The 26,961-nt window shown below is 49.5% G+C and overlaps 1 protein-coding gene across 6 annotated transcripts in view; it reads right to left on the bottom strand.

Moving 5' to 3' along the window:
• Positions 1–26,961, bottom strand: part of TNRC18 (trinucleotide repeat containing 18) — a 128,031-nt gene that overhangs the window by 41,150 nt on the left and 59,920 nt on the right. For 3 of the 6 annotated variants that reach the window (XM_088657184.1, XM_088657185.1, XM_088657183.1), the window contains exons 6-14: positions 20,503–20,605; positions 18,086–18,291; positions 16,865–17,011; positions 12,114–12,301; positions 10,663–11,083; positions 7,493–8,470; positions 5,384–5,559; positions 3,766–3,902; positions 3,233–3,361 (exon numbers count right to left, since the gene is read on the bottom strand). In XM_088657184.1, coding sequence (XP_088513310.1) covers positions 3,233–3,361; positions 3,766–3,902; positions 5,384–5,559; positions 7,493–8,470; positions 10,663–11,083; positions 12,114–12,301; positions 16,865–17,011; positions 18,086–18,291; positions 20,503–20,605 — 2,485 coding nt within the window. The remainder of the gene's footprint in view (positions 1–3,232; positions 3,362–3,765; positions 3,903–5,383; positions 5,560–7,492; positions 8,471–10,662; positions 11,084–12,113; positions 12,302–16,864; positions 17,012–18,085; positions 18,292–20,502; positions 20,606–26,961) is intronic. The other 3 variants (XM_060282617.2, XM_060282621.2, XM_088657186.1) reach the window with 3 other exon arrangements.

Below are 26,961 nucleotides of genomic sequence, written 5' to 3' on the forward strand. Positions count from 1 at the left end.
GAGAGAGTTGAGGGTACCCCCAAAGGGTCATTGACTCCCACCCCCTGCAATTCAGGAACCTCAACTAAAGCATTCCTGACAGATGGGTGTGCCATTTCTACTTAGAAATCCCCAGTGAGGAAGAGCCTGCTTTGTAGCACTTTTTGTGGCTGTTACACAGAAAGGCGCCCTTGCGTGCAATTTTGATTTCACCCCTTGCCTTTTTCTTTTTCCAGCCACTCTGGGCCCAGTATGGCTTGGTGCTGATCCGCTGGACGCTCCCAGCTGTTTCGCCTGCTGTTCTTCCCTCTTGCAAAGTTACTACTGCTAACCACATTTCAAAAAGTTCTATTACGCTTTTAACATGTTGCAAGCTGCCCTGGGTCCTGAAAAACGGAAAGCTGGGGCTATAGGAAGGCTTTTAATAAATTAAAAGAGAGGGGGGGCAAGCCAAAAGTGTGTGCAGATTAGCCAGCACCAAAGCCTAGCTCAAGTGTGTTCCTGGCTAATTGCTGGAGCTGGAGGGGTGAGCCAGAGTTAGTGAGAGTGCTTCAGACTGAATCCTAGATATACCTAGATAAACCTGAAGGAGCGTCTCCACCCCCATTGTTCTGCCCGGACACTGAGGTCCAGCTCCGAGGGCCTTCTGGCATTTCCCTCCCTGCAAGAAGCAAAGTTACAGGTAACCAGGCAGAGGGCCTTCTCGGTGGTGGTGCCCGCCCTGTGGAACGCCTTCCCACCAGCTGTCAAGGAAATAAACAACTATCTGACTTTTAGAAGACATCTGAAGGCAGCCCTGTTTAGGGAAGCTTTTAACTTTTGATGAATTATTGTATTTTGATATTTTGCTGGAAGCTGCCCAGAGTGGCTAGGGAAACCCAGCCAGATGGGCAGGGTATAAATAATAAATTATTATTATTATAGAATCATAGGACCGCAGAGTTGGAAGGAATGCCAAGTGCCACCTAGTCCCTGGCATGCAGGAATCTCAGCTACAGTATCCTTGACAGATGGCCATCCAAGCTCCATTGAAGGAAAGTTACGAAGCCCAGCAAAGGTGAACATCCTGCTCTGTTGGGTCAGGCAAGGACAGAAAGCTGGGCTCCTAAGCTTTTATACCAAGGTTATCTAATTGCATCTTGCAAAATTCCCTTCTGCACCTCAAGGGGGCACTGCCAAGGCTTGGGCACAAGCCAAAGTCCACAGAGTTCCAGGTTCAAGACCCGGAATTCTTGGCAGCCGTCCGGTGTTGGTCCACAGAGCTGACCATTGCTAACCCCCAATTATTTAAAAAAAATGTCCAGTAGCACCTTAGAGACCAACTAAGTTTGTTCTGGGTATAAGCTTTCGTGTGCATGCACACTTCTTCAGAGCCTAGGGCTTGCCAATCGGAAGGTCGGCGGTTCAAATCCCCGCGATGGGGTGAGCTCCCGTTGCTTGGTCCCTGCTCCTGCCCACCTAGCAGTTCGAAAGCACATCAAAGTGCAAGTAGATAAATAGGTACTGCTCTGGCGGGAAGGTAAACAGCGTTTCCATGCTGGCTTAGTCATGCTGGCCACTTTACCCGGAAGCTGTCTGCGGACAAACGGCGGCTCCCTCAGCCAGTAAACCGAGATGAGCGCTGCAACCCCAGAGTCGTTTGCGACTGGACCTAATGGTCAGGGGTCCCTTTACCTAAGGTGCTACTGGACAATTTTTATATATATTTTGACTGCGTCAGACCAACACGGCTACCTACTTGAATCCCCAATTATTTTGTCAATGGGGAGCTAGCTGGCTGGCAGCTGTTGCAGCAAAGGAACAGGGGGCTTGGCCAGAGGCGTTGGTTTAGGGCGCCCCAGGAGCAAAAATCCTGAGGAGAGGTAAGCCTAATTCAATAAATTGTGCCTCAGGCAGAAGAAATTCTGCAGAAAATAAATAAATCACATTCTTGCAAATGTTATTCCAATCCAACTGCTTAAATTTAGCACAGCAGAGCTCTATTCTGAGCTAGCAGGGAGCAGCAAGACATTCTGGAGGGACCTTATCCATAATTAAGCTCAGCCACTCCCAGGACAGTATGTCCTTGGCGCTTTGAAACGACAATTAAAAGTTCTCTGATGAAACAATCATAATCTTGCACCATCAAAAACAGCTGATTCTCTGTTTATTTGGCTTTTGCTAGTCACAGGGGAGGGGCATGGGGGACTCTCCACCCCACCCCCCCATATACTGAAATTGGGAAGGCAACGAGATGTTGAAAGGCAGTCTAGAAATATTGCAAATAAACAAACCACCCCTGCTCTGACTTTCAAGATTCCACCAGGCATGTACACACCTCCATAACTTTGAAAATCTACAGAAACTTCGTGTGTGTACATAAATTCTCAAGATGTTTTAATTCAGCATTTGGTACCCATTTCTGCATCTGCACAGAATGGCTACAAACTATATATATTTCTGAGCCAGGATTGTGTTCATACGAGACCTGCTGTGGCAAAATTCATCTTAAATTTCTGTTTTAAAGGTTGCTTTTAAAAGTCTGGAACGGATTAACGCATTTTGCATTACTTTCTACGGGAAAGCGCGCCTCGGTTTTGGAACGCTTTGGTTTTGGGACGGACTTCCGGAATGGATTAAGTTTGAGAACCAAGGGACCACTGTACACATCAAACACCCTCCCTTACACAAGCTCCAGATAGCAGCAATTTCCCCGTTTCCCAAACCAGCTAAGCAGGCAAACAGTGGACAGGGTTAAAAAGAGACGGAGATTTGCAAAGACACACTGGACCGACAGCAAGAGAGGAAGAGGAGGAGAGAGAGACAGAGGGAGCGAGCAGGAGCTGCCCTTGGCAGAACCATTAAGGCTCCGTCTTGGCAACAGACTCAAGGAAAGTAGGAACAGCCCTGGTTCGCCATGTCCAAGCAGGATTCCTTAAAGCTGCTGCGCTTCTAATATGTCCCAGACTCCTGAGCAGAGGCGAAGGAATTTTTAAAAAATTCCTCCACTAGGGAGCGAAGACGGAAGCAAAAGAAGAACCAGTGCCATGGACAAGACCCAGGAAGACCCAGGTTTCTTCTACACAGATCTACAATGGCGACAGTGCGCAGAGGCCATTGCCAGGATCAGGACCCCACAAATCAGCAAGCCGCCTTGTCTTGTGTGCTACTCCGCTGTTCTGCTACCGATAGAACTTCTCTTCCCCCCCTGCTTTGCTCTGTGTGTGACGAAGAGACCCTGCTGCCCACGGCTCTCCCCACAGTCCCGCCTTACTTTCCACTCCTGCTGTCCCTCTTCCCTCTCTCCATAGGGGGCGACAGAGCGCTCGGTCCGTGCTTCCTCTTCCTGGGCCTTCCTGGGCCTCGTCTTGACAAGCTTCTACTTTTCTCGTCCTGCTTTTCCCTTAAAAGAAACCACACGCTGGGCTGTTAACCAAAAGCGACACAAGCATGAAAATAAAATAAGTGGTCAAAAAGAGAGAGAGAAAGAAATGGGAAGGAGGCCACCGAAAGCCGTTCAAGAAAACCTAGATCCGTCACCAAACATCTCAAGCTGCCCTACGATCAGATCGAACGCCTCCAGGAAGGCCACCGCAAATCCAAAACGTGGAGAGCGCTCAAGGCCACGTACACGAGTCGTGAAGCGGCTGCCCTGCTCTCGACGTTTTTGCAAAGCTCAGTTCAAAGCACACCGATACAGATACCACCGAGAGCGGAACGAGGAAAGCCAAGGAGGCAAGTCTAGGGACAGAGGCGCCAACCAAGCAGCCGCGGAAGGCCATGGGGGGCTCCTCCGCGGCAACTTACTCCGAGTCTCTCCGCCGCTGCAGTTTCACCAGCTCGCGCTGCTTCTCCTTGTACCTCCTCTGCAGCTCGGCCAGCCTCATCCTGAAGTCCAGCTCCATAGGGTCCATGTTCTCGATGGCGGACTTGATGGAGTGCATCTGAGAGGAGAAGAGTTGGGGATGCGGCAGGAACGGAGGCAGGGAAGAAGAAGAAGAAGAAGAAGAGAGGATAGTGAGGGCAATGATGAGAGGGCAGCTCAGAAGACAACACAGCCTCATTTGCTACTCAAGATGATGATAAAATAAATAAACAAATAAATAAATATTTTTATTTTTGTATCCTGCCCTCCCCGGCCAAGGCTGGGCTCAGAGCAGCTAACATCATAAAAACAACACAATATGCATAAAAACATTAATTAAAATACATCTTAAAATTAATTCAGACAAGTTAAAATCTGGGCAGGTGGCAATTATCAGGTTGGAATTGAGAGTGGTTAATACTTGTCAGGACCAGCTGTTTCCACTGGTCATACAAGGACCTGTGAGCAGGTTGGGGGCCTCCTTTGGGCTTGTTTTTGGGGAAGCAGGTGGCACCGTGAGTTAAACCACTGAGCCTAGGGCTTGCCGATCAGAAGGTCGGTGGTTCGAATCCCCGCGACGGGGTGAGCTCCCGTCGCTCGGTCCCAGCTCCTGCCAACCTAGCAGTTTGAAAGCACGTCAAAGTGCAAGTAGATAAATAGGTACCACTCCAGCAGGAAGGTAAACGGCGTTTCCGTGTGGTGCTCTGGTTCGCCAGAAGCGGCTTTGTCATGCTGGCCACATGACCTGGAAGCTATACGCCGGCTCCCTTGCCAATAACGCGAGATGAGCGCGCAACCCCAGAGTCGGTCATGACTGGACCTAATGGTCAGGGGTCCCTTTACCTTTACCTTGGGCTTGTTTTATACAAAAGACAGTAAGTCAACCCGCATCCTGCCCAAAGTCCTGGTGGAACAGCTCAGACTTGCAGGCCCTGCGGATGTGGCTCACTTCAAAGCTCAACGGATGGGCAGGGTGCTCAGAGCATATGACGCACTGAGTCTGCCTGAGTGACTTTAAGTTGCCAGTTTGATTCTAGAGTCCACATCATGTGCTTGTGTTAACTTTTAAAGTGCTCAACGGCCTAAGACCCTGTGGTCATCATCTGAGGTCCTTCTTCATGCCTCCGCCACGAGAGGTCTGGAGGGCGGCAACATGAGAACGGGGCCTTTTCTGCAGTGGCTCCCCATTTGAGGAATTCTCTCCCCAGGGAGGCTCACCTGGCGCCCTCATTACATATCTGTAGGTGCCAAGCGAAAACACTCATCTTTCCCCAGGGATTTGGCTAATTACTGGGGGAGGGGGGAAGTCTTTCTATTCTTCTTGTTATGCATGTTGTTTTCATGTTGCAAACTGCCCTGTTATCTTTGGGCGACAGCGGTATATAAATTTAAACAACAACAACAGAATAATTCAGAAGGTTCTCTTGCTTCAGCTGCATCTTGTCACTCAGCGAGTTCCCCCACCCTCCCACAGAGCACCTTGACATCATTGCTGCCTCCCCCCAATGCCTCCCCCATCACCACCTTTAAGAGCCAAGTCAGCTCCAAAGAATTCCTCACCGGTTCGTCTTTCTTCTGCATCCAGCTGTACTTTTTGTTGGGATCCAGTTCCCGGGGCAGGCGGATGTTTTTCAAGCTGTCCATAAAGGGGTTCGAGAGGACTTCCATGAGCATCTGAGTGCTGGCCGCTAACAGGCTCTCCAGGGTCGGGCGGGCGGCAAAGCTCTCCAGACCTGCTTGAGAGGCGGTTTGGGCTTCGGTTAGAAGGATGGAGAAGCCTCAGTTTCACAGAGGGGGGGGGGCAGCCCTAAGCCACACACACGTAACACACAATGGTCTGGTCCGGATGAAACAGCCAGATCACGACTTGGCTGTGTGTCGCGAGCCTTTGCCCCGATTCCCTCTCCCAACTCTCCTGGGTTTGTGACACGACTACAGTTTGGCAACAAACCAGAACTGGAAGCCCGCTTCAAAGCACAAATGCACGGATATTGGGGGGGGGGAGTGGACCACAGGGAGAACTTCCTATTCCTTTTTCATAACTCTAGAACCCAGGTTCATTCAGTAGAGCTGAATGGTGGGAGATTTGATGGGCTTCTTCAACTAAGGCAGTGGACTCCACAGCTTCTGTACTAAGGCATAGGGGTGGCCACGGACATGCGCAGCTTCAGAAGAGGTTTATGGGTACCACGATGCGCAAGGGCGCCAGTGACTACCAGCCACAATGGCTATGGTCTGGCTCCACTGCTGGAGGCAGCGTGCCTCCGAACACCAGGGACTAGGAACTACAGGCGGGGAGAGAGAGCTGTTGAGCTCAGCCTTTGCTTGTGGGCTTCTCCTAGGCCCCTGCAAGAACAGGAAGCAGGGCCGATGCTAGGGTTTTTTGCACCCTAGGCGAGATCACCTTCTGGCGCCCCGCCCCCCCCCCAATTAACAAAAAATAAAAAATAAAATAAATAAATAAAAAATAAAAAGTAGGAAAAAAGTAGTTTTTTTAAAAAAACCACAGCTGAGAGGCACGCCGAGGTGGCCCCAGGCTCGCGCTCCCGCACGCCTCCGGAGTTTTGCACAGGGAGCGTGAGCCTGGGGCCGCCTCCAATGCACCTGTCAGCTGTTGTTGAGTGGCTTCAGGCCACTCTCCGCAGGCACGCGCGCACCTCGGGATAGCGGCCTGAAGCTGCTCAACAGTGACAGGCGCGGAGGAGGCAGCCCCAGGCAGCACCGGGGTGCGGCGGGCAGGCTAGCCAGCGCCCCCTCCATTTTGGCGCCCTAGGCAGCTGCCTAGTTCGCCTAAATGGACGCGCCGGCCCTGACAGGAAGCTGGTCCAGGCGGGCCCCTGGCCATTCCAAGAAAACTATAGTATGAGCAAGCCGCAACTGACCTAGTTCAGCAGTAAGAGCAAAACATGGCACTCAGTGAACCAACAGTGGGCAAGGAGAGGAATCACAGGAATCTTAGCTAAGGAATCCCCGACAGGTGGCCTTCCAAGCTTTGCTTAACAATCTCCAAGGAAGGAGAGTCTACCACCTCTCTTGGGGTTCAGTTCCGCTGTTGAACGGCTCTTTCCACCAGAATTTTCTTCCTGATGTTTAGTCCTTGTAAACTGGATACCTTGCTTGGGGTCCCGCCATCTGGAGCAGCAGAAAACAAGCTTGCTCCACGTGGCAGCCCTCAAGATATCTGAAGGTGGCTCTCATGTCACCTCTCAATCGTGCAGGCTAAACATACCCAGCTCCCTCACAAGGCTGTACAGCGCATGTGTCTTTGAGCATAGCCTCTCCAGTCCCTTGCACTGACGCAGGCCTTGTTCCTGGCCAGGACCTCGCGCCCCCCAAACACACCTTGTCTTCGAGAGGAGCCATGGCTCAGAGGCAAAAAAAGGGGGCTTTGCATGATGCAGCCCCGCCCTCCCCAGTTCAACCCAGTTAAAAAGCATCTTAGGCAGCTGGGAACGAGCAAGACCCTTGCCTGTGATTCCGGAGTCTGCTAAGTCAGAGGAGGCAATCCTGGCCAAATGGGCCCGTGATCTGACTCTGCAGAGAGGCAATATCAGATGCTCTAGGAGGCACTAGTCGGACTTTTGCAGTCCAAGCTCATGCATGTTTACCAAGACTGAGGTCCTGCAATGTTCAGTGCAAGGAACGCAGCCCTCTGCCCCCCAAACCCACCTCCTGCCTCCTGCCTCCTCTTCTCCAGCTCCAGCTCGGCGATTTCGCTCAGCAGCGTGATCCCCTGCAGGAAAGTGTGTTCCGGAGACAGGCTAGAGGACACCTCCAGGTTCACCACCGCCTCTTGGGTGACGCCGTCACCCACCAGCAGCGGGCACGCCTGGGGCAACTCGGCGGCCGCCACCAGGGCGTTCATCCCGGCCAGGGGGTCGTCCGGCTCGATATCCAGGGGTGAGACGAGGCAGGAGACCGGCTCGCTCCCACAGCAGGGCTCCTCCGGGAGCGGCTCCTCTTCCTCTTCTGGAAGGAGGACGGGGAATTCCTTCCCCTGCGGAGAGCAGATGTGAGGCAGCTCCGGGGAAAGAGGCAGCTCCTCCCCCTGCTTGGTGGGCCGGTGCAGCAACGCACCTTCGTAGTCGGCGTGGACAGGGCAGGTATCAGCGCCTGCAGCCCCTTCTTGGCTCTCCAGATCTGCAGGGCAGGCCATCACTTCGTACACAGGCTGACAATCCTGAAGACCTTCTCCTCCTCCTCCTTCTTCCTCCTCTTCTTCTTCATGCCTCAAGCTGCTCAAGGCCTTGCCGTGGCACATGAGGAGCCCCCGGCCACCCACGTCCTGGAGTGGTCCAGCCACCGAGGCCGCCAGGTCCAGAGCTCCCACGGCCTGCTTGCAGATGCCCCCCTCGTGGCTGGTGTCCAGTTCCAGCTCCGTCTTCACCCGTTCTTCAAGAGGCTCCGGCTCCTCCTCCTCCTCCTCCTCCTCTTCGCCCGCCCGCATGGGCTTCACAATTTTGGATGGGGAGAGGTGGGTGGGCTTGACCTCTGGGGAAAGGGCCAGGCCCTCGGGGTCCCCAGTGGGAAGTGGGACATCGGGCGCCAAGCCATCTGCGTCCGAGGCTGCCGTTGGCTGGAGGAGGTATGGGTAGTGTCTTCTGAAAGAAGCCGGGAGCGCCTGGAATGGGTATCCCGAAGGAATCTCTGCAGGGTGAGAGATAGAGAAGCTGGGATCATGGCCAGAAAGCAAGGAGGAAGCCCAAAGACCCAACCCCACCTCTACAAACAAATATGGCTGACATGGTGACGCTATATCAAATTGTAGTGTTGGAAGGGACCCCAAAGGTCCTCTAGTCCAACCCCCTGCAGTGCCTGAATCTCAGCTAAAGCATCCCTGACAGATGGCCACCCATTGGTTTCCCTTGGCAGACAAGAGGGGCCACGTCTTGTTTAACTGTTATGATTAGTTCCAGGCACTTATGTCCCTGCAATTTATTTACTTCGGTTTTATTTTATGCCTGCATTTGTTCAACAGAGAGCTGTAACTGTAGAGGGGCTATGTACATTGTGATCAGGTCCCGTGTGAGAGCTCTTGTGTTTTGCAAAATCTTGCACAACCTTTATCTGAAAATGAATAAAATTACTGCAAGAAAGGGAGGAAGGAGGAATTCCTTCCTTTCCAAGGGAGAAGAATTCCTAAAGCAAGTCTGGAAGATTTCCCTAATTGCGCTCAACCAGAAGTCAGGATTCAGGAGACGGGAACTTTTTTACATGTATTTTTAAAATTGAACTTTTCTAACGCTTCTGTTTGCAGAGACAGGCTTGAATGAGAAGGAAGAGTGAGCAGGGTTTGGCAGAGGACTGCAGAAGTCTTAGCTGTTTAAATGTTATTCATCAATCGATCGGGATGACAAATACTTCCTCAAGAAGCACCCACATTGTTTTTAGTTAAGGCATGCATTGAGATCACCTTGCCCCACATCCGCCACCTGGGCTGCTGTGATTGGCAGAATAGGTCCCATAATACCTGTTCTGCATTTGCAAGAACCCAACTGTTTAGTGTGGCAGACCCTACAGCCTGATGCCTATTGACAATGTTATAGTGAATTGTTGCCGCTTGACTTCCCTCCCCCCGCTGCCCTGCTCACAGTTGTGACAAATATTCCTACCTTATGAATGGTCTGTGTAACCATTAAGAAAAGGAGGTCGGAAGAGGCCAATATAGATGTGGAATATCCCCGGATCAAGTGACTGTTCTTCTTTAAGTTCTCAAAGCTTTTAACCTAGCTCAAGGTTATACCTGAGGTATACCTGAAGAAGTGTCTCCATCATTCAGCCTGGACACTGAGGTCCAGCACTGAGGGCCTTCTGGTGGTTCCCTCATTGCGAGAAGCGAAGTTACAGGGAACCAGGCAGAGGGCCTTCTCGGTGGTGGTGCCCGCCCTGTGGAACGCCCTCCCACCAGATGTCAAGGAAATAAACAACTATCTGACTTTTAGAACAGGTAGGTAGCCGTGTTGGTCTGAGTCGAAACAAAATAAAAAAATTCCTTCAGTAGCACCTTAAAGACCAACTAAGTTTTTATTTTGGTATGAGCTTTCGTGTGCATGCACACTTCATCAGATACCTGCACGCTTCATCAGATACGTGGTATCTGATGAAGTGTGCATGCACATGAAAGCTCATACCAAAATAAAAACTTAGTTGGTCTTTAAGGGGCTACTGAAGGAATTTTTTTTACTTTTAGAAGACATCTAAAGGCAGCCCTGTTTAGGGAAGTTTTTAATGTTTGAAGTTTTATTCTGTTTTTAGTGTTCTGTTGGGAACCATGCAGAGTGGCGGGGGAAACCCAGTCAGATGGGCAGAGTATGTATGTATGTATGTATGTATGTATGTATGTATGTATGTATGTATGTATAAATAATAATTATTACTACTAGTAGTAGTACCTCGGTTTACGAACAGTCCTGTTAACGAACTATTCAGTTTACAAACTCCGCAAAACCGGAAGTAGTGTCCCAGTTTGCGAACTTTACCTCTGTCTACAAACAGAAGCCAAATGGTGGAATAATAATAATATTATTATTAGGTTGTCTTCTGAACTAAGCCAGGTGTTTAACTGATAGCTCATCACTTGAAAAACAAGACTTTAGAGCGGCCGTGCCCCAAACTGAAAACAATACATTCTGCAACCTTGGTTTGAGGAGCCATTTGGCCCCTAGCTTATAGCTTCCTCCTGCTGGGTTTTCCCTCGTTTCTGCTTCACCCTCCAGCCATGCATTTTCCCCATGCCAATGACTTCTGAATGGTGGAGGGGGAGCACATTGTCTTTCGAAGACAAGGACCCCGGGATCCAAGTGCAAGGGGGCTCCCTGCCCAGGGCTGGGCTCTCTTACCTGGAAACAAAGCCTGGTACGGGCTGGAGGCTTCCTTCTCCATCTCCTTCTTCTCTGCGCTGTCGGGCTCCTCCTCTTCCTTCGGGGGGATGGCGGGGGCCGGGGGCGGAGACGCGGGGGGCGGGCTGGAAGGGTGGGAGATGGGGGTGGCAGGGTAGGAGTAGGCTGGCTGCATTGGGGGCTCCTCCATCTTTTGGATCACCTCCGCCTTGAGGACGGGCACAGGGGACGCCCTGGGGGACAGGGCAGGCGGACTCACGGCCTTGCTGTAGGAGGCAGAGGTGCTGGGCGACAGGGCGGGGGGCTTCCGGCGCAGGAGGCCCGAGCCGGAGGTGGCGAGTCCAGACTTGGCGCCATCCAGATTCCGCTTGGACATCTTCTCCTCCATCTCTGCCCGCTGCTCGCTCGCTTTTAACCTCTCCTGCACGGGCGGGCGGGGGGGGGAGAGAAGGGTGCAAAAGAATAATTAGGGCATTAGAAAAAGAATAGCGGCGGCTCATTACTTGCGCAGAGCTGGATTTTGACCTTAGAAAATGGAGACAGTTTCAATCTGCTTTTAGCAATACAGTGGAACCTCGGCTTATGAACACCTTGGTTTACGAATTTTCGGTTTACGAATGCCGCGGACCCATCTGGAATGGATTAATTCAGTTTCCATTACTTTCAATGGGAAAGTTCGCTTCAGTTTATGAACACTTCAGTTTATGAACAGACTTCCGGAACCAATTCCACCCATGCTTCGGGTTAAGTACGCTTCAGGTTGAGTACTCCGCGGACCCATCTGGAACGGATTAATTCACTTTCCATTACTTTCAATGGGAAAGTTCGCTTCAGTTTATGAACGCTTCAGTTTATGAACAGATTTCCGGAACCAAATGTGTTCATAAACAGAGGTACCACTGTATAGCTCTCGTCATGTTTGTAAGCGTTTTTGTGGATTTTTTCTCGGTTCCATTTGCTTGCTTTATTTATTTATTTATGCAAACCGCTTTGAGGTTTTTTGCAGCAAGCAAGCGGCGTGTGAATTATATAAAATGTAAACAAATAATGCAGATATACAACATTTTAGGAATTGTCGGAATTCACCAATATTTGCATGCACCTGCAAAAAATTTTTTTAAAAAAAATCATTTTATTTACAATTTTTCAACAAATAAACAATTTGACAATGCTTCCAATTTAGCCAGCCATTGTTCCACCTACGACTTCCCCCCCTCCCAAACTTCAAGCTGCAACCTGCCCAACCAGGGGCCTGCTGGGCGTTTTGGGTGGCAACTCTGGGGGTCAGAAGCCGTCTGGGACGGTGGGAGTCGAGTCCAACACGGAGGAGGCCCCTTTGTCGGGCAAAGCCGCTTCCTTCCACTTCGGAAAGGAGAAAACTCTGGTGCGGCTGGGGCCTTTGGCGTCGCTGGAGCGGGTTGCCAGTTTTGCCCTTGCGCTTGGGGACTTACCACCAGCTGGGCACTCCGGTGGAGCTCCATGGCGTGTGCGGCTTGCTGCTGCAAGATGTAGAGCTCGTGCTGGCGGATCAGCTGCTGGTGAGAGAGGAGCTGCAGTTGCTGCGCATGCTGCAGGGAGCTCCTCACCGGGGGGTACATGGCGGGCCAGAGAGGCGGCGCGCGATCCATCAGCTCCGCCGCTGCGGAGGGAGACAAGGCGGACAGGAAGTCACAACCATACCGCCACTCAAAAAACAAAACAAAAACCCCACAACATGTTCATAGATGCCTAGAGCTGGGAGGGACCACGAGGGTCATTGATTCCAAACCCCTGCAAAGAGACCTGCGGGTTTAGGGCACAACAAAAATTCAATAAATGATGATGATGATGATGCGGGAATTGTTTGCCGAACGTGGGGCTTGAACCCACAGCCCTGAGATGAAGGGTCTCACGCTCTACCGACTGAGTGTTCTCTCCCTCGGGATCCAAAGGGGCACAAACAAATATAAATGGACATAAATCTGACATCAGGAACCAGAAGACAGAAAAACCAGTAGGAGAACACTTCAATCTCCCAGGACATTCTATACAAGATCTCAAAGTAGCTGTCTTACTACAAAAGAATTTCAGAAATAGACTGGAAAGAGAAGTTGCTGAATTACAACTTATCACCAAGCTCAAAACCATGGAGGGACCTGGTTTGAACAGAGACATAGGATTCTTATCTCATTATACATGATAAAGCGATCTTCAGCCATCTCATTGTATTGTATTTTAGAATTTCTGTTTTGTTGGAAGCCGCCCAGAGTGGCTGGGGGAACCCGGCCAGATGGGCGGGGTATAAATAATAAATTATTATTATTATTATTATTATTATTATTATTATTATTATTATTATTATCAACCCTTGCTTTTTCATGCAAAACCATTTGCAGTCGTTTTTGGTCATCAACAGCTATCAGTCAATCACCCACTTCCACCACCCTTCTGAGTGATACCCCCTCCCCTCCCCACCCCCTCCCCACCCCTTCTCTACATAAGCGCCTGGGGACTCCTATTTCAGTGTATCTGAAGAAGTGTGCATGCACACGAAAGCTCATACCAAAATAAAAACTTAGTTGGTCTTTAAGGTGCTACTGAAGGAATTTTTAAAAAATATTTTCCCCTGCATCTGGCCACACTTTTTTTAAAAAAAACGTATTCTTTATTTGCAAAAGTATGTGCAATGTCTCTTTTTTTTAGGTTACATTTTCTATAGATCAGTTTAGGAAGAAAAGGGGGGAAAGAGGTGGAGGGGGGACGGGGGTCAGGTGGCGATGTTTCTATTTCACTTAGTGCAGTGCTTCTCAACCAGTGTGCCTCCAGATGTTTTGGGACTACAACTCCCATCATCCCTAGCTAGGAAGACCAGTGGTCAGGAATGATGGGAGTTGTAGTCCCAAAACATCTGGAGGCACACTGGTTGAGAAACACTGACTTAGTGTATGTCTGGGGTTTCGTGTCCGCGTCGCTTGTGCGGGTTCTCTTTACTATTCGCTTGTGTTCCTTTGGTGGTGAGAGAAGTTGGGGTTGGCCTAGAACAGGGGTCAGCAAACTTTTTCAGCAGGGGGCCGGTCCACTTTCTCTCGGACCTTGTGGGGGGCCGGACTATATTTCGGGGGGGGGGGGAGAAGGATGAACGAATTTCTATGCCTCACAAATAACCCAGAGATGCATTTTAAATAAAAGCACACATTCTACTCATATAAAAACACGCTGATTCCCGGACCGTCTGCGGGCCAGATTTAGGAGGTGATTGGGCCGGATCCGGTCCCCAGGCCTTAGTTTGCCTACCCATGGCCTAGAGTGTGGTTGTTTGTTTGTGACTGGCTGTGGTGAACTTTGTTTTCATGTGTGAGTGGGGTGGGTGAATGTTTTTGAATCAGGTTAACCAGATTTATTCGTATTCTGTTAGTGGATTCTTGTCGTTGTCTTGTTGGGCTGTGTATGTGATAAAGGGGAACCAAACCGGGGTGAAGGAGTCTTCTTCTATTTGTCCCCATGTCAGTTTACGCTTATTGGTTGGTTTTTCTAATAAGGCTGTTCCCCATACTATTTGGTACTGGCAAGTCTTACTCCTGACAAGTCTCTCTAGTGTCCGGCTATGATGTTTCTGACTGCTGAGAGTAGGTGGGCTATGAGCTCTTTGTGATGGGAGTGGGCATTATTGTCTTGGAAGATATTTAGTAGGGCCAGTTCTGGGGTGACTTCTAATACTTGCTTAGTTATTTTGCATATTTCTCGTATGGTCGTTGCCCAGAAGAGTTCAAATTTGGGACATTCCCACCACATGTGGACGTATGTGCCTGTGATCTGACCACACTTAAGGCTACACATTCGTTGCATTTTCGCCTGCCCAAAACTGCTGCATTCTGAATTCTACAAACTGGGCAGCTAGGTATGTATTTGCCAGTTTTTGCATCATGTCGCCATGCCCACATGGGCACACAAAGACCGATCTCTGGAAATCCCTCAGTTCCCCCTCTGGCTTCTGGGATTTCAGCAGAAATTTCTTATAACATTGTAATAACCTCTACCTATAGTCACACGGAACCAGAGACCAAATAGCAAACATGCGCTGGATTATGGAGAAAGCTAGAGAGTTCTAGAAAAACGTCTACTTCTGCTTCATTGACTATGCAAAAGCCTTTGACTGTGTCGACCACAGCAAACTATGGCAAGTTCTTAAAGAAATGGGAGTGCCTGATCACCTCATCTGTCTCCTGAGAAATCTCTATGTGGGACAAGAAGCTACAGTTAGAACTGGATATGGAACAACTGATTGGTTCAAAATTGGGAAAGGAGTACAACAAGGTTGTATATTGTCTCCCTGCTTATTTAACTTATATGCAGAATTCATCATGCGAAAGGCTGGACTAGATGAATCCCAAGCCGGAAGTAAGATTGTCAGAAGAAATATCAACAACCTCAGATATGCAGATGACACAACCTTGATGGCAGAAAGTGAGGAGGAATTAAAGAACCTTTTAATGAGGGTGAAAGAGGAGAGCGCAAAATATGGTCTGAAGCTCAACATCAAAAAAACCAAGATCATGGCCACTGGTCCCAACACCTCCTGGCAAATAGAAGGGGAAGAAATGGAGGCAGTGAGAGATTTTACTTTCTTGGGCTCCTTGATCACTGCAGATGGTGACAGCAGTCACGAAATTAAAAGATGCCTGCTTCTTGGGAGAAAAGCAATGACAAACCTAGACAGCATCTTAAAAAGCAGAGACATCACCTTGCCGACAAAGCTCCATATAGTTAAAGCTATGGTTTTCCCAGTAGTGATGTATGGAAGTGAGAGCTGGACCATTAAGAAGGCTGATCGCCGAAGAATTGATGCTTTTGAATTATGGTGCTGGAGGAGACTCTTGAGAGTCCCATGGACTGCAAGAAGATCAAACCTCTCCATTCTGAAGGAAATCAGCCCTGAGTGCTCCCTGGAAGGACAGATCGTGAAGCTGAGGCTCCAATACTTTGGCCACCTCATGAGAAGAGAAGAATCCTTGGAAAAGACCCTGATGTTGGGAAAGATTGAGGGCACTAGGAGAAGGGGACGACAGAGGACAAGATGGTTGGACAGTGTTCTCGAAGCTACGAACATGAGTTTGACCAAACTGCGGGAGGCAGTGCAAGACAGGAGTGCCTGGCGTGCTCTGGTCCATGGGGTCACGAAGAGTTGGACACGACTAAACGGCTAAACAACAACATAGTCACACGGGCTAGAAACCTGTTCTGATAAGCTTTTTTTTAAAAGGGGGAGGGCTGTGATTCTCAGGATGCTGAATTCCACACACTGCCAAGTTCCTTGCAAGGCCACATTAATAGAACCTATACACACAGACATTAAGAAATGTCTTAAGACAGGAAAAGCTGCCCCCTGCCATCAAATATGCACCATTATTTTTGAGAGGGAAATGTTCCCATGAATACACCTCCATGGGGAAAAGTTGGGTGTATCAAAACATCTTGAAAATCTTAGCTCCATTAATGTCACAGCTACAGAAGACCCAAAGGGATACTGCCCCCCGCTTGCCTCCTCTGCCAGCCCCCTCAGCTACTTGTTTTTAGAAGGCTACCCATTTTTTTGCATTTTATTATTGCAAGTCGCTTCAGGGTGCCTATGTTTGTGTGAAGCGATTTATAAATATAATAAACTAGCTAAAATCGTGGGTGCTTTGGGTGACAGTGAAGGGGGCCTGACTTCTTCCTCCATATTTAAAGCTTTCCAGCACTTTCTGTGATGCGTGTAATCCAGGGATGGGGGTCCTTTTCGGCATGGCGGGCCAAATCTTTATCTCCTCCACCCCAGTGGGCCAACTTGTGACAGGAGTCACAGACCTGTCAGTCATCTGATGTCATGGCATCAGGTGTCTGACAGGTGGGTGATCTGACCTGCCTGTCAAAGCCAACCCACAAGAATTGGCAAGAGGGGTCTCGCTCGCTTGCAAGAGGGCTCAGTCCTGCAGAAATGTGCTAGGGCACGGTGTTCCCCGCAGGATTGAACGCTCTGCCCTAACAGGATTGAACTCTGCCCATCAGTGATGGACAGCTGAGTGAGGTTTGCGGAAACATGGCCTCGGGGCCAAGCTGGAAGAAAGGGAAACAGCCATGGCTTGGGCCCTGGGCTTTTGAGGGTGAAGGGAGACCTAGCATCCACAAAGCTCCCCCGCCCCAGAAAAGAGCCTTCCAAGCCATCCCTCCTTGCTTAGGTACTCACCAAAGTGCGGAAGGTGCTCACTGGGGATCACGACAAGCTGGCCAGACTGAGGGTCCCTGGCAAACTGGTAGGCAGAAGGGAGTGCTCCCCCCATGCCAGCGGGGAAGCCAGGACTCATCCCTTGGTGCAACGAAGGGTGGCCGAGACCTAAGAGAAAAATGACTAGAGATTACTATACGCGGGGCTGCCTCTGAAGACGGTTCGGAAACTTCAGCTGGTGCAGAATTCGGCAGCCGGGTTGCTCACTCATATTACACTCATCCCAGCCTGGCTGCCAATCAATTTCCGGGCCCAATTCAAAGTGCGGGTTCTGACCTATAAAGTCTTAAACGGCTCCTGTCCACAATTCTCTCAAGGACCACCTCTCCCCATCTGAACCGCCCCAGACCCGGTGATCACCATCCAAGGCCTTTCTTCATGTTGCTCCTCCGCAGGAAGTCCGGAGAGTGGCAACACGAGAACGGGGCCTTTTCTGCAGTGGCTCCCCATTTGTGGAATGCTCTCCCTCTCAAGGCTCTCTTGGCGCCTTCACTACGCAACTTGAGGTGGGGGGAAAACCTTCCTCTTCTCCCAGGCCTTTGGCTAATGAAACCATCTATGGCCTTTTAAACTGGTATTGTTTAAGTCTGTTACTACGCTATGCATTTTTGTGTTTATACTGTATTGGCCTGAATATAAGCCACAATTTTTTTCAAAATTCCGACCGTGAAAAGTGAAAGTGCAGCTTAAATTCACAGCCTTGCAAAAATTGGCTTTTACGATATCACTGCTAAAACAGACATATGGTAAAACGGAACAGGATTGAGTGCCTGCGGAATTTAAAGGAACAGCTTATATTCGGGTATTGTCTTTTTTCCTTTTTTCCCTTGAATTTTAAAGGTGCGGTGCGGCTTATATTCAGGTGCGCTTATATTTGGACCAATACGGTATATTGCAAACTGCCCTGTGATCTTCCAATGAAAGGTGGCATATAAGTGAATGAAGGAATGAATGAATGACCTGGCACTCTGTCTTGGGAAACAGCAGTCCAGGAAATGTTGCCGCTGGAACAAAACTGCTCCAGGTGAGGCCTTCACAGATTATTTGCCCACATGGATGCTTCCCCTCCCCACAAGAGCAGAGACCTTCTGCCTGCCCACTCGCCCGCCCCTCAAGTTCAGTAGGTGCCGGTCAAATCCTGCGATCCCGCCAGTGAGCGGAACCCCTGCCCCACAGACTCACCGTAGGGGTGCCCCGCCAACCACATTGAGGAGCTGCTGGTCCTGGGCAGCCACGGATGGGCCGCTAGGTGGGACGCCGGGTCGGCGGACCACCGCCCTGAGCCAGTCAAGGGGGGGCCCCCAGTCACCATGAGGTTGGAGTTCAAGCCGTTCGCAGCACAGCCGGCAGGATGTATCCGTGCAAAGTCGGCCAGCTCTTTGCTCTCTCTAAGGGGAGGAAAGACGAGGGAAAGGGTTAGGAGCGAGGGCAGCCTTGGCCAACCCGGTGCCCGCCAATTGTTTAGATTATAACTCCTCTCAGCCGCAAGGGCTCCATAGCTATTCTAGGCTGCATCAACAGAAGTATATAGTCCTGATCAAGTGAAATCACAGTACTCCACTATTCTGCCTGGGTCAGAACACACCTGGAGGCCTGTGCCCAATTCTGGGCACTACGTACATCTTCCCCTGGGCACACGCACAGCCCAGGAATTTGGTTTCAGTTCCACAGTCTCCTGACACACCCATAAATATCCATTCTATTTATGGGAAATTGGGAAAGATACAAACAATACGTGCAAACATATAGTAAGGGTTTGTTGTCTATGCAAGCATTTGAATGATCTTGGAGAATGAACTATTAGAACTTTTGTTTAACCAAGACGCCCCCAAGAGAAAGTAATGTATTAGATGTTGAATGTAGAAGATCTTATTGAGTTATGTACATCTGGGTTATAATATTGATCATATATCAGGTACTGACAGGAAGTCCAAGGGGGGTAGAGGGAGGGGAAAAGAAGGGGGGATGAAAAGGGAGGGGGTTTCTTTTTTCCTTTTTTCCTTTTTCTTTTTTGATTTGGTTTTTGTAAAAATGAAGAGTACTGTTGTTATGGAATATGATGTATGATGTAAGTTTCAAAAAAAAGGAAGTGCTTTTCTTTAGGCTGTAATTGTATGCTTACTTTTCTGTGTATACTTTTCTGGGAATAAATTGATGGGATTTATTTTGAATAAACATGTAAAAAAAATTCCATTCTATGCAACCCTAAGTGGCCCAAATTGGGGGTGGGCTGGCTTTTTTCTTTTTTGTTTCGTTGGGGGGGGGTCAGAGTAACTGTAGAAACTTTCTGCCCTCCAGAGTTGTTATAAAGTGCCGGGAAGTGCCATTATGGTACCATATATCAGATTAATCATAACCACAGCTTAAAATGCATTATGCTATTTTGTAAACAAAATTCTGAATTTCAAGTTCCACATTTGTTTATTAAATGTATATTCTGACCACCGTCCCAAAGTAGCCCAGGGCAGTAGACCACAAGTGATAAAATAGTGAAAGCATCTTTAAAACTTTGATGCACTGGCATACTGGGGGCGTATTATAGAGATGACATTTATTTCAAGGCACGGGAATTAAACTAAGAACATAAGGCTTTGGGACTCCCTCCTTAAGGAGGCCAGGCTTGCTCCCTTCCGCTGGCAGGCGAAGATTATTATTATTATTATTATTATTATTATTATTATTATTATTATTATGGCAGTCCTTTTGGGAACTGACTGCTTTTTAAGGAAAGAGCTTTGCTGTTATACCATCTGTATTTTAACAAATCTGATTTTTGTATTGCTTTAACCTCACAGGTAGCTTAAATGCTCGTTAAGGTAAAGGGTAAAGGGACCCCTGACCATTAGGTCCAGTCGTGACCGACTCTGGGGTTGCGCGCTCATCTCACATGATTGGCCGAGGAAGCCGGCGTATAGCTTCCAGGTCATGTGGCCAGCATGACAAAGCCACTTCTGGCAAACCAGAGCAGCACATGGAAACACCGTTTACCTTCCCGCTGTAGCGGTTCCTATTTATCTACTTGCATTTTTTATGTGCTTTCGAACTGCTAGGTTGGCAGGAGCTGGGACCAAGCAACGGGAGCTCACCCCGTCACAGGGATTCGAACCGCAGACCTTCTGATCAGCAAGCCCAAGAGGCTCAGTGGTTTAACCACAGTGCCACCTGTTCTCATCTATGTGTGTTTCATCTGCATTTTTTAAAATTTTGTGAGCCACCTTGAGTGAATAAAAAGAGGAGGAGGAGGAGGAGGAGGAGGAGGAGGAGGAGGAGGAGGAGGAGGAGGAGGAGGACAGACCAGAGAGACCCCCTCTGGTCCAGCATCCTGTTTTCCACAGTGGCCAACCAGAATCCCCCAATCAGAAGCCCCAGACCGGGACAGGGGGGCAACATCTCATGTTTCCCAGAAGCAGCTGTTTAGCCCCCATTCAGTTCCTCCACCACCCACCAAACGGAGACACAGAATTGGGAAGAAACTGCCCAGAAACTCCCCTCTGTGCCCAGATCTTCCTGGCAGTCTAACGTTCCCGGAACCCCAGCTGCCAAGCAGCTCCCACAAGCACAACTTGCGCTGCGTACAGCCCACCCCGCAGGGGCGTCACCTGAGAAGCTTCTCCTGGTCTCGTTCCAGACGACTCGCCAGGAGGTGGCTGTCTCGGTGGCGCGGCCGGTCGTCCCCACAGTCCTCGCCGGAGCGTCCGTGTCCTGGAAGTCACGAGCAGGACAGTTGGCAAGAGAACAAGATCAACGCCGGGGGGATTTGGGTGGGTGCTGAGTGCTCTAGTTCCGTCCCGCTCCCATAGAACTGCGGTTCTTTGTGGGAAGGCCATAGCAGAGCATGGGAGGACCAACTTATGGTGCAAATCTATGTCCTGAGAGTCAAGATGGGCTTCTGGTTTTGGCGACGCTGATGGGACCCCTCCTAAATCATTCAACCTGGTTGGTTGTGGCAGTAACAGCAGTTGGGAGCTGGCATGTAAACTTCCCACAATGCCCTCTGCCACACCAGTTTGGCGCAGTGTGGGAAATTAATGTGAAGCCCAAACACTTCCCTTCAATTCCCCACAATGTCCCAAAGCAATCTCATGTCAGGAACCACTGCAGGGCATCAAAAAGTTGGCTTCCAGGCCCAGCCACCTGGGATTTTCTGTTTTTTTGAGGCTGTAGGTCCTGCAGGCAGCTGCCACGTGTCAATGTCAGGCCTGCAGAAAGCTATGCATTAGGTATGGTGTCTTATCTACGAGGAGACGGTTTAGGTTGGCGTGAGGGTGTGCAAGCTTCTGGATCACACAAGACTCAATGTCGTGAAGAACCGAGACTGAATCATGCAATAAATGTGTTATCATTTGCTTCTGGAAATGATTTTGTGCCCCTGATAAGAGGGATGCTTTCATGAAACAAGGAAGCTTGTGCGATGGGCTGCAGTTCCCACTTACAGGGATGTCAACAGGATTTTCCAGGCCCTGGTAAACTGTTTCTGGGTTGTGCCTACCCACACCTGCAATCTATTGGCAAGAACTGCTCCTTAGGCATATATATTAACTTTCCCTATCCTACCTCACAGGGCTGTTGCAAAGATAAAAGGGGAGGGTGTACTCAACCATGTGCTCCTGGGAGGAAAAGCAAGCTCTAAATATATAGGGCCATTGATGGAAAGAAGAATAAACATGCACACAGCCACAAAACAGCTCCCCCCCCTCGAGTTCGAATACTTACAGAAGACAAAAACAAAGAAAAGTTGGCAACCCTGATAAATAAAAACAACCAAAAAATACTCTAAGTACATGCAGTTTCACAACTTTGATGTCTGGGCTACTGACTCCAAGTCTAGCCTACCTCAAAGGACTGCTGTGAAAGTTTTAAAGGGGGAGAGGGAAAGGGAAGACAAGATTGTATTTTTAATGTTTTGTTGGAAGCCCCCCAGAGCGGCTGGGGAAACCCAGCCAGATGGGCGGGGTATAAATTATTATAAATTATTATTATTATTATTATTATTATTATTATTATTAATTTACAGCCTTGAGCTCCTGGGACAAAAGAAAGGTACAAATACATAATGCCATTCAGGTAAAGAAAAATAAACATTCACAGTGCCAGAAAACCTTTGCTTGTCCTGCAACAAACCCCCATCCCTGATCTTTCGCTCTGGAAATGTAAAAATGCATCCACCACAATATTGCAAAAACTGGTTGGTCAATGCAAAATGATGGTTTAAAAATCAGTACCGTGGTGCCTCGCAAGACAAATTTAATTCGTTCCGCGAGTCAATTCGGTTTGCGAAAAATTCGTCTTGCGAATCGCGGTTTCCCATAGGAATGCATTGAAATTTCTTTTTTGCCCATAGGAACGCATTAATTAAATTTCAATGCATTCCTATGGGAAACGGCAATTCGCAAGATGAATTTTTTGCAAAACGAATTCGTTTTGCGAGTCACCATCAGATCGCAAGACACATTCATCTTGCGAAAAATTCGTCTTGCGGGGCATTCGTCTTGCGAGGTACCACTGTATTAGCTTCCTACTAAATAACACCAGTAAACACCTAAGGAAGCTGTGCCTAATTGCTTTTAAAACAGGACTGGAGGAAGTGAGGGGCAGATTAACAACATAATCCTATGTCTACTCAAAAATAAATCCTGTTCACTTCCATGGGGTTTACTCCCAGGGAAATGGGATTAGGATTGCAGCCTTACACTCGGAAAAGTGAGTCTAGGATGCTGGGAAGGAGCAGATTCAAGGCACTCTCAGAATTAGAGGAGTAAACTGCCCTGTTCCGCAGACCAGGGAAGAATGAAACTTGTATAGCTCCTTATATTTAGAAAATAGCTATCAGCACATTTTAATGGCATCATTTACTCCATGTGCACTTTTAGATTTCTCTTCAAAAATTATTTGATGGACAAAAAGTACAACATGCTGCTCTTTCACATTTCAATGCCTCATAGGCACACTTGGGGTGGGAGAGAGAATTGGCACCCAGACTGCAGTCCTGAAATGTTCAGAAGTCTTAAATTCATTAAGCATAGAGCTACACTTTTGATCTGGTTTTGATGTGCACAAATCAGACATGCAGGTGCGCTGGGAAAAGGAAGGGAGAGCCCCCCTTCTGCAGACAAAACGTGGGGTGTGCTTCTCACACCACGATTCTCCTAGGAAGGACCACCCCCTCCCCATCTTTAGCTGTGATTTTTGCATTGGCAGTGGGTTGACCCTAGATGACCCTTAGGGGTCGGAAGGCATACAGCAGCTGTACGTGGCATGGATTTGCTGTGGAAGAGTCCTGCTTTGCGCTAATTTGAAGGAAAAGAAAACAGCGCACCTTCAGATTGAAGATGCTAGAATATGCTAGAGAAGCGTTAAGTGCAGCTCGGCTGTGCAAAATGGCAGGCTGCTTGGTGTTTTGGTGTTCAACGTCCATGCATTTTTGGAGGCGCACGGCCGACGCAATTACTCCCCAGAGATTCTTACAGTCCCTCTGCCCTCTTGAGATGGAAATGTGTTATGACTTCACTCTCTCCGCTGCTGAATTTGTTGCTCATTCCGCTGAAGGGAGGAAAACCCTAAAGTACGTATGATGAGTCTAGCTAACGTTTTAACAAGGGATGCAAAGAAAGGATTTTTGGGTTTTGGGTTTGTCTTTTTAAACCAAATCAAGGAGAAAATATGTTGCTGGTTTTCTAGGTACAGATATTTTCCGCCCTCCAAAAAATAAGGTGAGGGCCATCCCAGCAAATGGAGATCGGGAAGCACACAGAGGCTGCAAGCAATGACTCTAGGTGTGAAGAGCGGGAGAGTCACCGCTTCCAGAGGGGATCTCCTTTTGCAGGAAACACAATCTTGTGGCACCTTCAAAGCCTAGCACATTTCTTAGGGCAAGATGGGCTCTGCTCCATCATAGACACAAAGTCCTATCCTGCCTTGCAGGTACATATATTGCAGAGTGGTAAAGAGTGAGGTCAGAAGGAAATGAAATCATAGAATCAGAGGAGAGGAGCATTGGAAGGGACCCTGAGGGTCATCTAGTCCAACTCCCTGCAATGCAGGAATCTTTTGCCCAACGTGGGACTCGAACCCGCAACCCTGAGATGAAGAGGATTGTGCTCTACAGACTGAGCAAAATGCACACGGGGCTATAATTGCGTTATAAACAGGGCTCCCTTGCGAAAGATTTTCGAAACACCTCACTAGTTTTGCTGGCGAAAACACGGAGAGCCTATGAGGGCTGGGCCCTTGCTGCTTTCGGTCTCCCAAACTTCTTTGCCCAGCGTTCCCAACAGGGCATGCCAGCCAGAGTCCACAACCCAAATGCGGAGGGCTTGGCGCCAGCTGATTTGAGGTTCTTTTTGCACCTGCTAACTAAGCCCGGCCAACAGGCAGCCTTGGGGGTGCCCCTCGCTGCAATGGCGTTTCCACCACGCTAACCCCCCCCCCAATGCAGTGCACTTTATTTATTTAATGAAATGCTTGGCCGCTTCTCCGGGGGGGGGGGTTGCTGGGTTGGAGCCAGCCTGGACTCCGTCTCCTGCACACAGACACACACACACTCCCTGCCACTCTCGCGTGGGCCAGAACAGCTTGAAACCAAACAAACAACCAGCGTGATGTTTATTTTTGCAAGCCGCATTATTATTATTCCAGACTATTTGTTGCTGCAGCGGTTCATTGTGAAGCCTGACTGCAAATAATAATACTCTTTGCTCTCTCGCTCTCCCCCCCCCCCCCCGCAACACACAACTTGCAAATAAATGTCACCCACCCCATTTCTGCAACAAGATAGCCCCCCCTGCAATTGTCTCCAGCAACTCAATGGCCGGTCTTGTCTCGATAAAATACGCCCGACGTTTGACGCACGAAGCGCCTTCGAAATTCAATCAGTTATGCGCAGGCTAAAGCCAGGAAAGGGGGGGGGGAGAAACCCCGGCCCCCGTTGCCTTGGCAACCAGTGCCCCCGCATTAAAGGAGTGTAGGTTTACTTGCTTTTCTCTTAAGGGTGGGGGGGGAAACGGTTCTGAGCATTCATGCGCCCTCCACTCGGCGCAAGCGAACTAATGTTATTAGTGAAAATGTCTCTTGGCACACCAGGACCAGGAGGGGAAAGGGGGCGGACATGGCTGGAGAGAAAGGCAGGCCTTGTTTTCTTTCTGAAAGCCAATTCCATCGCTTAGCAACTGCCTGGGCAGCCTGGCAGAATGCAAGCCTTGTTTGCAGGCTTTTAGTTCTGCTCAGTAAATTATGTTTAACGCAGGCGGGGAGGGCGGCCAGGGTGGGGCGGCCAGGGCGGTGCAGGGCAAGGGTTGGGGGGGCCCTCTCTCCAAACCAGCTCAGACAAACAAATCCCCTCCATGGGCTGGCAGCCCCCCCCCAATCTCCTGGCTCCAGCCAAAGCGGTGGGCGGGGTGGTGGGGTGCTGTGGGAACCGGGTGCGAGGCAGAGCAGGGGGGTGTCTGCCAGAAAAACGAGGCCCCGAAACAAAAGCGCTGGCCTGACCATTGGTGGCAGACGGACTGATGGATACGTCCAAGGCTGCTTCTCCCTTTCTGAAGTGCAAGGAGGGAGGGTTCCCTCTGCCAAGCCCAACGCATCTGCCTCGGAGAGCGTGGCCAGGGAAGGAAGGAAGGAGAGGCAGGCAGGCAGGCAGGCAGGCAGGCTGCAGGGCCACTGGCGAGCATGGGAAGGCGCATGCCTTGCGAGCTGGCGGCAAGGAATGGCATCCTCGGCCTGCTGGAGTCCTGCTCCTCTCGGCTATAAATTTAAGGAGCGCTCTGCAAATTCTAGAATTCAGATGCCTTCGCTCTTGGCTCTCTACCTCTCTCACACTCAAATGCCTGCACCAGCCCCTCCCAAGTCTCAGCAACCTCAGTCGGGGTGCAAAAATCCCTCCCTGAGCCAAATTCTGTGCGCATTTTAACAATATGGGTCATTTTTCATGAGGGACCCCTAAACTTAAAAAACTAGCCAGTGGGCAACACAGTGGAACCTCGGCTGTCAAACGTAATCCGTTCCAGAAGACCGTTCAATTTCCGAAGGTGCAAAGGGCAGTTGGCAAATCCCACTGAGAAAATGGAGAAAGGCACCTTGGAAGCCGTTCGACTTCTGAGGCGTGTTCAGAAAAGGAGGCAATTACTTCCGGATTTTCGCCGTTCGAAAGCCGAAACGTTCGGCTACCGAGACGCTCGAAAATGGAGGTTCCACTGTAAGTACTTTTTCTCACGGAGGAGGGAGGTGTACAGACCACGTGGTCTTAATTTTGTGAGAGTTACACCCAGGGATGTTAACACCCCATAGGCTTTCAGCCTCGACACGGCACTGCTACACATAATTCACGCTCTAATATTTTGTGCAGAGCTTCTGTTCAATTTGGCAAATGGACGGACTCCCTGCTTACCTTCCAAGTCCCGGACTGCAGAATCCGGGAACGGCAGCCGTGTGACACCGGAAGTTGCGTCGACGTAACTTCCGGTGTCGCTTTGCCCTTCTATGGGCACCAAAAATGGCCGCCGGCGGCTTCGAAAGTCGCTTATACACATGTCAGGAAGTGTGTCGACGCAACTTCCGGTGTCGCTCCGCCCATCTATGGGCACCAAAAATGGCCGCCGACACCAGAAGTCACGTCTATGCACTTCCGGACATGCGTAGATGCGACTTTTGAAGCCGCTGGCGGCCATTTTTGGTGCCCATAGAAGGGCAAATCGGAAAGAAAAAAATGGCCGCCGGCAGGAGAAAATAATGGAGAAAAATGGGAGACGAAGTGATATGGGGGACCACCGGGAAAAGGTAAGTAAAACTGGGGTTTTCCCGGAGAAAACGGGGTACTTGGCAGCTATGACTCCCTGACCCTTCAAACCCAGAAGTAACGCGAGTTGTCAGTTAATTCTGCTACAGGTTTGATTTTTTCATCAGGTCTCTCGTTCCTTTTCCTTCTCTGTTGCACAGCACACCCATGTACAACTCAAAACAAGAGCCACAAAACAGCTAGAAAAGGGGGAACACGTGTCCCCAAATACATTATTATTATTTTACCACTGCTTGGTGGTAGACCACATGGTTTGCATATGGACTAT

The sequence above is a fragment of the Zootoca vivipara genome, chromosome 13 (genome assembly GCF_965207765.1).
Source record: "Zootoca vivipara chromosome 13, rZooViv2.hap1.1, whole genome shotgun sequence".
In the NCBI taxonomy this organism is placed as follows: domain Eukaryota; kingdom Metazoa; phylum Chordata; class Lepidosauria; order Squamata; family Lacertidae; genus Zootoca; species Zootoca vivipara.